This window comes from Coregonus clupeaformis, chromosome 19 (genome assembly GCF_020615455.1).
Source record: "Coregonus clupeaformis isolate EN_2021a chromosome 19, ASM2061545v1, whole genome shotgun sequence".
Taxonomy (NCBI): Eukaryota; Metazoa; Chordata; class Actinopteri; order Salmoniformes; family Salmonidae; genus Coregonus; species Coregonus clupeaformis.
In genome coordinates, this window is record NC_059210.1 from 45,533,189 (window position 1) to 45,542,925 (window position 9,737).

At 48.4% G+C, this 9,737-nt stretch overlaps 1 protein-coding gene across 2 annotated transcripts in view; it reads left to right on the top strand.

The window, feature by feature from the left end:
• mapk8ip2 (mitogen-activated protein kinase 8 interacting protein 2) overlaps positions 1–9,267 on the top strand; it is a 107,236-nt gene extending 97,969 nt beyond the window's left edge. For both annotated transcript variants that reach the window (XM_041837605.2, XM_041837607.2), the window contains exons 9-14: positions 5,433–5,605; positions 6,012–6,121; positions 6,246–6,368; positions 6,557–6,627; positions 6,736–6,834; positions 7,542–9,267. In XM_041837605.2, the coding sequence (XP_041693539.1) occupies positions 5,433–5,605; positions 6,012–6,121; positions 6,246–6,368; positions 6,557–6,627; positions 6,736–6,834; positions 7,542–7,614 (649 nt within the window). In that variant the 3' untranslated portion in view covers positions 7,615–9,267. The remainder of the gene's footprint in view (positions 1–5,432; positions 5,606–6,011; positions 6,122–6,245; positions 6,369–6,556; positions 6,628–6,735; positions 6,835–7,541) is intronic.
• The last annotated feature ends 470 nt before the right edge of the window (positions 9,268–9,737 follow it).

Consider the following 9,737-nt stretch of genomic DNA (forward strand, 5'->3'; position numbering starts at 1 on the left):
GTCTGGCACGTATCACGATGAGGACTGAACCGGTTAAGATGCTGTTGTCGGGGAATCATTCGGAGATGATTTCATTCTTCATTCTGCCGTCTTCCCATGTTCCTCTGGTCCTTGGATACCCCTGGCTGAAGGAACACAATCCCACGTTCGATTGGGTGACGGGCAAGGTAACGAGTTGGAGCCTTGATTGTCATGCTAACTGTCTCAAGACTGCCTGTCCCCATTCGGTTCCCAGTCAGGTGATTGAGGCTAAACCCCCAGATTTGTCCCTGGTTCCCGAGACATATCACGATTTGGGGAAGTGTTCAGTAAGCAGAAGGCTCTGTCACTCCCCTCCCCCACCGACCATATGATTGTGCCATCAACCTGTTCCCTGGAGCTGTCTACCCCAAGGGAAGGTTATACAGTATCTCCCGCCCTGAACGTGAGGCTTTGGAGACCTACATCAAGGAGTCCCTAGCTGCTGGTCTCGTTCGTCCCTCGTCATCACCCCCTGGGGGCAGGATTCTTCTTTGTGGGTAAGAAGGATGGCTCTCTTCGACCGTGTATTGATTATCGGGGGTTGAATGACATCACGGTCAAGAACAAGTATCCCCTGCCCTTGATGAGTTCTGCCTTCGACTCCTTACAGGGTGCTACGGTGTTCACCAAGCTAGACCCTACGCAATGCGTATCACATGGTCCGGATCAGAGAGGGAGACGAGTGGTTGACGGGTTTCAATACACCGATGGGTCACTTCGAGTATCAGGTGATGCCGTTTGGACTGACCAATGCTCCAGCGGTATTCCAGAGTATGGTGAACGACGTCCTGAGAGATATGATCGGTCTCTTTGTGTTTGTTTACCTGGATGACATTCTGATCTTCTCGAAGGAACCTTCCGACCACGTCCAGCATGTCCGGCAGGTTCTGCAGCGATTGTTGGAGAATCGCCTGTTCGTGAAGGCCGAGAAGTGCGAGTTTCACGCCCACACGACATCCTTTCTCGGGTACATCATCTCCAGGGGAGAGATTAGGATGGACCAGGGAGAAGGTTAGAGCGGTTCTGGAATGGGCCCAGCCCGGTACGAGATTGCAGCTCCAGAGATTTTTGGGGTTTGCGAATTTCTACCGCAGATTCATCCGGGATTACAGCCGTGTGGCCGCTCCGTTAACTGCCTTGACTTCCAGTATCAGGAACTTCAAGTGGAATCCGGAGGCGGATCGAGCGTTTCTGGATTTGAAGAGGCGATTCACCAACGCACCGATTCTCTCTCAACCGGACACGGCCCGTCAGTTCGCCGTTGAAGTGGACGCGCGCTGATGTGGGAGTTGGCGCCATCCTGTCGCAGCGATGCTCCACGGACAGTAAACTCCATCCCTGCGCCTACTACTCTCGCCGTTCGCCTGCGGAGAGGAATTACGATGTGGGTAACCGGGAGCTTCTCGCGGTGAAACTTGCCTTGGAGGAGTGGCGTCACTGGTTGGAGGGGCGGAGCAACCGTTTATTGTCTGGACTGACCACAAGAATCTTGCTTACGTGCAATCGGCTAGACGTCTCAACTCCCCGTCCAGGCCAGGTGGTCGTTGTTTTTCGGACGATTCAATTTTTCCCTGACGTTCCGACCTGGATCTAAGAACGGCAAGGCGGACGCCTTGTCTCGGATGTTCTCCAAGACGGAGGAGGGTGGGTCCAAGACCGAGACAATTCTCCCCGGAACTGCGTCGTGGGAGCTGTTAGGTGGAAGATTGAGGAGGAGGTGATGGCGGCTCTTCGGACGCAGCCCGGTCCCGGTAACGGTCCACCCGGTCGGTTGTTTGTGCCTGAGTCGGTTCGTCCTGCGGTCCTCAAATGGTCCCACGCCAGCAAGATGGCTTGTCACCCCTGGCGTGGCTCGGACGATGGCGTTTCTTCGCAGACGCTTTTGGTGGCCTGCCATGGCCGAGGATACTCGGGGTTATGTTGCTGCCTGTCCAGTGTGTGCGCAGAATAAGGGTACCAATCGGCCCAGCTCTGGACTACTTCACCCCCTTCCTATTCCCCGGCGACCATGGTCGCATCTGGCCCTGGACTTTGTCACTGGGTTGCCCGCTTCTGAGGGGAACACGGTCGTTCTGACTATCGTGGACAGATTCAGCAAGTTCGCCCACTTTGTGCCAGTGCCAAGCTTCCCTCTGCCTCGGAGACGTCCGAGATCCTGGTTAGGAGGTTTTCAGGGTCCACGGGTTGCCCAGTGATCTCGCTTTCCGACCGTGGCCCTCAGTTTACCTCTGCTGTCTGGAAGTCCTTCTGTTTGGCCATTGGAGCTACAGTCAGTCTCACATCTGGTTTTCACCCCCAATCTAATGGTCAGGCGGAGAGAGCCAACCAGAAGATGGAATCCACGCTACGCTGCCTGGCCTCTTCCAACCCCACCTCCTGGGTCTCTCAGTTGCCTTGGGTTGAGTATGCCCACAATACTCTCCCTACATCTGCCACTGGGATGTCTCCCTTCCAGTGCCTGTATGGCTACCAACCTCCCTTGTTCCCTTCTCAGGAGAAGGAGCTCTCAGTGCCTTCTGTTCAGGCCCATATTCGTCGTTGCCACCGGACCTGGCATCGGGCCAGAAAGGCACTCCTTAGAGTTTCGGACCGGTATCAGCTCCAGGCGAATCGTCGCCGGATCCCCGCTCCCACCTACACCATCGGAGATAGGGTCTGGTTGGCCACACGGGATCTTCCTTTACGGACTGAGTCTAGGAAGTTGTTACCGAAGTTCATTGGTCCGTTTGTGGTGGAGAAGGTGATCAACCCGGTGGCAGTTCGACTCAAACTCCCGAGGACGCTCAGAGTCCATCCCACCTTTCATGTCTCCTGCCTCAAGCCTGTTTTCCTCAGTCCTCTGTTGCCTCCTCCGCCTCCTCCTCCTCCTCCTCGGATGATCGGAGGTGGTCCTGCCTACACGGTGCGACGCATCATGGATTCCAGACGGCGGGGCCGGGGTTTCCAGTATCTCGTGGACTGGGAGGGGTATGGTCCTGAAGAGAGGAGTTGGATTCCGCGGCGACAGATCCTAGATGCTGACCTCATCCGTGACTTCTACCGCCTCCATCCTGGCGCTCCGGGAGTCCGCCCGGTGGCGTTCGTCGGAGGGGGGGTACTGTAACGATCCCGGCAGTCTGAGTCGGGTCCTGTCTGTGGACTAGTTTTTTCTGCTCGGGATCTCCAGTTTCCCGAGGGTTCTGGAACGCTCCGGGGAGCTCTCTTGATTTCCGCACCTGCATCCCATCAGCAATCTGCACACCTGGTCCTGATCATCACCCTTCTTAGGCTCTGGCCTAACATCCATTCCCTGCCGGATCGTTAGCCATGAACAGTAGGTTTACCAGAGTATCAGTCTTAGAGCTTCTAGCGTTAGTTTTGTTGTTTTGCACCTTGTTGGTTTGTTGTTTACTTACCTCCGTTTTGTTCCATCTGCAGTCACTCGTCCGAACCTTCATCCAACCTCTGCCTGGTGGTCGGCTGCCGAGCCATGATTGGATCAACCACTGCACCCCCAACAACTAATCAACGCCGCCCGCTCTGTTCCCTGGATTATTCAGCATCACTCTTGAATTTGTAAATAAACACTCACCTTCGTTTCAACTTACCTTGTCCTGGTCTGCTTCTGGGTTCTGGCTTTGTAACTCGTGACAAGACCACAATACCTCCTGAGATAATTTTCGTTTTTTGTCACTGCCGTGTATATTCCCCCCCCAAGCCGACATTGCGACGGCGCTCAAGAAACTACACTGGACTTTGTGCAAACTGGAAACTGCACTTCCTGAGGCTGCAGTTTTTTGTAGCTGAGGACATTAATAAGGGAAATCTGAGTAAAACGCTCCGAAATTCTATCAACACATCTCATGTGCTACACACGGAGAGAACACTCTTTACCATTATTACTCTCCCTTCCAGGACGGCTATAAGGGCCTCCCCCGCCCTCCCTTTGCAAAATCAGATCATGCCTCCTTCCTGCTCCTCCCCGCCTATAGGCAGAAACTTAAACAAAAAGCCCCTGTGGTAAGGACTGTTAAACCTTGGTCTGGCCAATCGGAATCTATGCTTCAAGACCGCTTTGATCATGTGGACTGGGAAATGTTCCGGGTTGCCTCTGGGAATAGTATTGACGTATACACTGACTCGTGACTGGGTTCATCAGGAAGTGTATAGAGGATGTTGTTCCTACTGTGACGATTAGAACTTATCCAAACCCAAAACCATGGATTGATGGCAGCATTTGCACAAAACTGAAAGCCCGAACCACCACATTTAACCACGGCAAGGTGACTGTGAACATGGACGTGTACAAACAGATGCGTCATCGAGAGTATTCTGTCAGGCTGTATCACCGCCTGGTACGGCAACTGCACTGCCCACAACCGCAGGGCTCTCCAGAGCGGGGTGCGGTCAGCCAAATGCATAACCGGGGGCACACTGCCAAATGCATAACCGGGGGCACACTGCCTGCCCTCCAGGACATCTACAGCACACAGTTTCACGGGAAGGCCAAAAAGATAATCAAGGACCTCAGCCACCCAAGCCACAGCCTGTTCACCCCGCTACCATCTAGGAGGCGGAGACAGTACAGGTGCATCAAAGCTGGGACCGAGAGACTGATAAACATCTCCAGGCCATCAGACTGTTAAACAGTCATCACTAGCCAGCTTCCGCCCGGTACCCTGCCCTGAACCTTTGGCACTGTCACTAGCTGGCTACCACCCAGTATTCTACCCTGCACCTGAACCTTAGAGACTGCTGCCCTATATACATAGAGCCATTGAACACTGGTCACTTTAATAATGTTTACATATTGTTTTACCCACTTTATGTTTATCCTGTATTCTAGTCATGGCTCATCCTATATAACTACACCTGTACACACCTTTTCTATTCAAATACTGTCCATACTGTCTATACACACCATTTATATGTATACATATTTATATTCCAAACTCTGACATTGCTCGTTCTGTTATTGCTCGCTCTGATATTTCTAATGTTTTATTTTTTTAATATATTTTTTATATATTACTGCACTGTTGGAGCTAGAAACATAAGCATTTCGCTGCACCTGCGATAACATCTGCAAATCTGTGTACACGACCAATAAACTTTGATTTGATTTATACTCACGCCAGCCTGCCACCACCTGGGCCTCACTCTGTGTGTGTTTGTGTGTGTTTGTGCCCCCTGTTCCATTCCTCAGTAACTGAATCCTTCTTATCTCCCTAGCCTTTATAATACTATCACTCAGCACTTCCCCTCCCCCTTCTCTCCCTCCATCCCTAAGTGTGTCTCTGCTGTTTCTTCAGCTAACAGCCTCTTTTTGGGGAGACACCTGATACTCAAGACAGATGCTGCTTCCTCCTCAGTAAAACCTAATAATGTGTGTGTATCTCTACCCTCTGACCTCTGTCTCCTGCCCCCTACAGGTTTATCCCCAGACATGTGGATGAGTTGGAGCTGGATGTGGACGACCCTCTGTATGTCGAGGAAGAGGAGGATGACTACTGGTACAGAGGCTACAACATGCGGACGGGAGAGAGGGGGATATTCCCTGCCTTCTACGCCCATGAGGTCATAGGGCAGTCCAAGGAAATAATGGGTGAGTAATATATTAGGAGGGAAGGTAGCCTAGCAGTCAGAGCGTTTGGCCAGTAACCGGAAGGTTGCTGGTTTCAATACCTGAGCCAACAAGGTGACATCTGCCGATGTGCCCTTGAGCAAGGCACTTAACCCTGATTTGCTCCAGGGGTGCTATACTACTATGGCTGACCCTGCAAACAACACATTTCACTGCACCTATCTGTTACAATAAAAACTATTTTTATAGAGAGACGTGTCTGGTAGGAGCACAATTCTACTGGAAAATTCCCTTTCTATACTGAGTATGTCAAGTGTTGATAGTATTTCATCACTGGAGACACATAACCTGAATGTCAATAAGATAAATGCTTCCCATCTGATGTCACTTCCTGTGTGTACACTTCCTGTGTGTACACTTCCTGTAGGAATGAAGAGGAACCCAGCCTGGATGGACAGTTTCAGCGTTCAGTTCCTGGGTTCTGTGGAAGTGCCCTATCACCAAGGCAATGGCATCCTCTGTGCTGCCATGCAAAAGGTGAACAGAAAATGCATCACTCTGGGTTGGGCGAACCTACAGGTCATAGGGTGCTCAATAGTCTGAATGAGACAGTGTTTAAAAAAGTTGATCTGTATTGAACCCTCTCTTACTTCTCTGTCAGATTGCGATAGCGAGGAAGCGGACGGTCCATTTGCGGCCCCCCTCTCTGTGTGAGCTGGAGATCAGTCTACAAGGGGTTAAACTGGTGATGAGCCTGGAGGACGAATATGACACTATGGATGAGGTGAGAGATGAAGGGATGAGAGATGGGGAGGAGTGTAAGTGAGGGGTGCAGGGGAAAGGGGGGAGGGTAAGGGACGAGTGCAAAAAATTAAATAAAAATTGCAGACACTCGAGTGACTGTAGCACATTCAAAAGGAGGCTGAAACGACCACATAATATGAGCATCTCTCTCTCTCTCTCTCTCTCCAGTTTGACAGATGTAGTCACTTCTTCCAGATGAAGAACATCTCTTTCTGTGGCTGCCATCCTAAAAACAATTGGTATGAAAAGACATGTTGAGGATACATTTCATTAGACGATAAAACACCAAGAATATAAACTTGATTTATTTACACTTCCCCTAATTCCCCCTCTCGCTCTCTCCTCAGCTACTTTGGCTTCATCACTAAGCACCCCATGCTGAACAGGTTCGCCTGCCACGTCTTCGTCTCCCAGGAGTCAATGCGGCTTGTGGCAGAGAGTGTTGGGTGAGTCACACACAGTACCTCAGTGTTTCCCTCTCACATGATTCTCATTCCCTTTTAAACTGTGCTTGTAAACCTAGGGATGATGAGTGATAAGGAAAGCACTCTCCGATACTCTGTCTCTCCACAGCATTATGTGTTTTATTGAAGTTGTAGCATTGGCTGTTCTCCAGTAATCTAACAATGCTTTCACAGCTTTATCTCCCAATCTCTGTCATTACTGCTGATGTGAAAAAACTGGCATACTGTGGTCGGAATAATAATGGTGGAAACCATAGCCTACCTATTAAGCCCTTTAGTTCAGTTGGTACGATGGAGACGAGAAGAAAGTACATAAAAAAGTATTGAGTCATTCTCAGAGAGAGAGAGAGAGAGAGAATGAGCTGGGGTTTATAATGACCGCAGTTCCTGTCCTGTTAATCTTGTCTGAATCAGGCATATCGGGTTTGAATTATGAAAGATGGCCATTGTTCAAGGTCGACATAGCAGAGCAGGGATGGGCTGGTGAGTGAGTCAGGGTAGGGGACAGAAAGGCTTCAGACATTAACAGTCATGATTATACAGTAATGATGGTATGGGGAAATGTACTAAGCTGAGGCTCATCTTGGACTAGAACCATGGTGTGAGTCTGGCGGAGACATTATCTCTGGGTGATTTAGTTGGACATTGTTTGCTAAACTAATCCCTCCGTTGTCTGTCTCCCTCTCTAGACGGGCTTTCCAGGAGTATTACCAGGAGCACCTGGAGTACGCCTGCCCCACTGAAGACATCTACCTGGAGTAGAGCAGGCAGGAAGTAGGAAGTGTTGCCATGACAACAGTCTTCTCTTCTTCCTCCTGCTGCTGCTTGTATGTTTATCAATCTCAATCACCAGATGCTGGTGGCTCTTCTTCTCTCCATTGCAAAATACCCCCTATATCTCTCTCTAAAACTGAAATGTTAATTTCAGTTCTACAGTATGCTACGTGTTTTATTTATTGATTCATTTGTTTGTTTATTTTCCCTCTTCTAGATGGATTGCCTATTTCTTTGACCTTTTTTTCTATGATACAGTTATAGGAATAAGAGGCTTGGCACCTGTTATTTTAGATATGATGCATCCTCGGTTTAAAAAACAAGTACAACAATTACATTCCTACTACTGCTTTTTCACATGTTCCAATGCATGGTTAGGAGGGTAATGCACACACAAACACACACAGAGCTATTAGGACACAAAACCAGCTCAACATTGAAGAGGACCTGGATCATATTATTTGGTCAGATGTGGTTTGGTGTAAATATGTAATTGCTCAATATCGACAAACTGCTGTTAGACTGATAGTTACATTGGAGCGAAGTAGAGCGAGAGTACAGTCTTGGTCCGAGCTAACCCCTTTATTGTATTTGAGACATTGTGTGTTCTGTAAATATATGTATAGGCAGTAGAGAAATACAGACACCTCATGCATATAAACTATGTAAGTAGCATCCACAACCAATAATCAAACAAGATGAAGAGAAGAAAGAAAATGAAATAGGAAGGAAGAGAGGGATGATGTTTTAGCCCAGTGTTTATCAAACGGTGGGTCGGGAACCATTGGTGGGAGTGGGACTATTTCAGAGAGCTTATCCTTTCACTGGTTGTGTTGTGGCATATGCCTGGTTACATTTCACTTCTCTAGTCCCTTCCCCTAGCTTATTTGAAGTCCACCATTTTGAAATCCATAGTTTTGAAATTTGCTGGCGTCAGATCTGAAAGAACCGGGCAGGTGTGAGCGATGTGGTGATGGCCACACTTAGCCCTTCAATGGAGCTAAATGGAGTTTCCATCATATTTCTTACACCTATCCAGATTCTTTCAGATCTGTGTGTAAATACTGAATATGAGCTAGGGGAAGGGACTAGGGGCCAAAATGGAATGAAGCCTCAGTTTTGCAATGGAGGCTCTTCATCATGTTGGTCATTTTGACAATTAAAAGGTTCTGACTTAAGTTGACAATGTTGATCTGAAAGTAAGCCCTGACTACCATGTTCCAGAACAGTCGCAGTAGTCATCTGTCACCGGAAAACAGCTTCACTAATCAAATCTCCAGACACAGCTGAATGGCAGGAAGAGGTTGCTATGGAAACTGGGGTGAAAACTGTCAGCACGTTGGGAACAGAGAGCGAGAATAAATAATAATTTAGCTTCTGGACTTCTAATGGTGGAAATACAGTATAATAGAAATGACCAGTTATATTCATTTCCATCTGATCCAACAATGAAGTGTCCTGATGTACAGATACTACCCAATGTTTAGAGATAATCAGTCTGAATATCAGGTCGAGGACAGTTGGTCCTCTTCAGAAGCCATAATCCCACGGGTCCGATAATTCAACACTACTATCCAAAGCGACTTACAGTCATGCGTGCATACATTTTTTTTTTGTGTATGGGTGGTCCTCTGTAGCTCAGCTGGTAGAACCGGGCGCTTGTAACGCCAAGGTAGTGGGTTTGATCCCCGGGACCACCCATACACACAAAAAAAAGGTATGCACGCATGACTGTAAGTCGCTTTGGATAAAAGTGTCTGCTAAATGGTATATTATTATTATATTATACTACTTCCTCACAGGAAACACTATTGTACAGGTGTCGGCCCGTTTATGTTGATGAGTCCACTGAGAATAAGGCCACAGTAAAGACATCAGATAGATAATGCTTAGAATGTAGTGGTGCATTCTTCTCTTGTGTCCCTCCACCTTCACTTTGAGGTGGATCAGTTTAAGTTAGAAAAAAGTTTGATATTGAAGTGGTGAGGGTTTGTGAGGCCATTAAAAGAGGTACTTTCTTTGGTCTGACCAGCACAGTTTTAGAAGTTGATTTTACAGTGTCTCATATTGGCTAATGGCTCATATTCTGCCTGACAAATTACCTTTCCAAA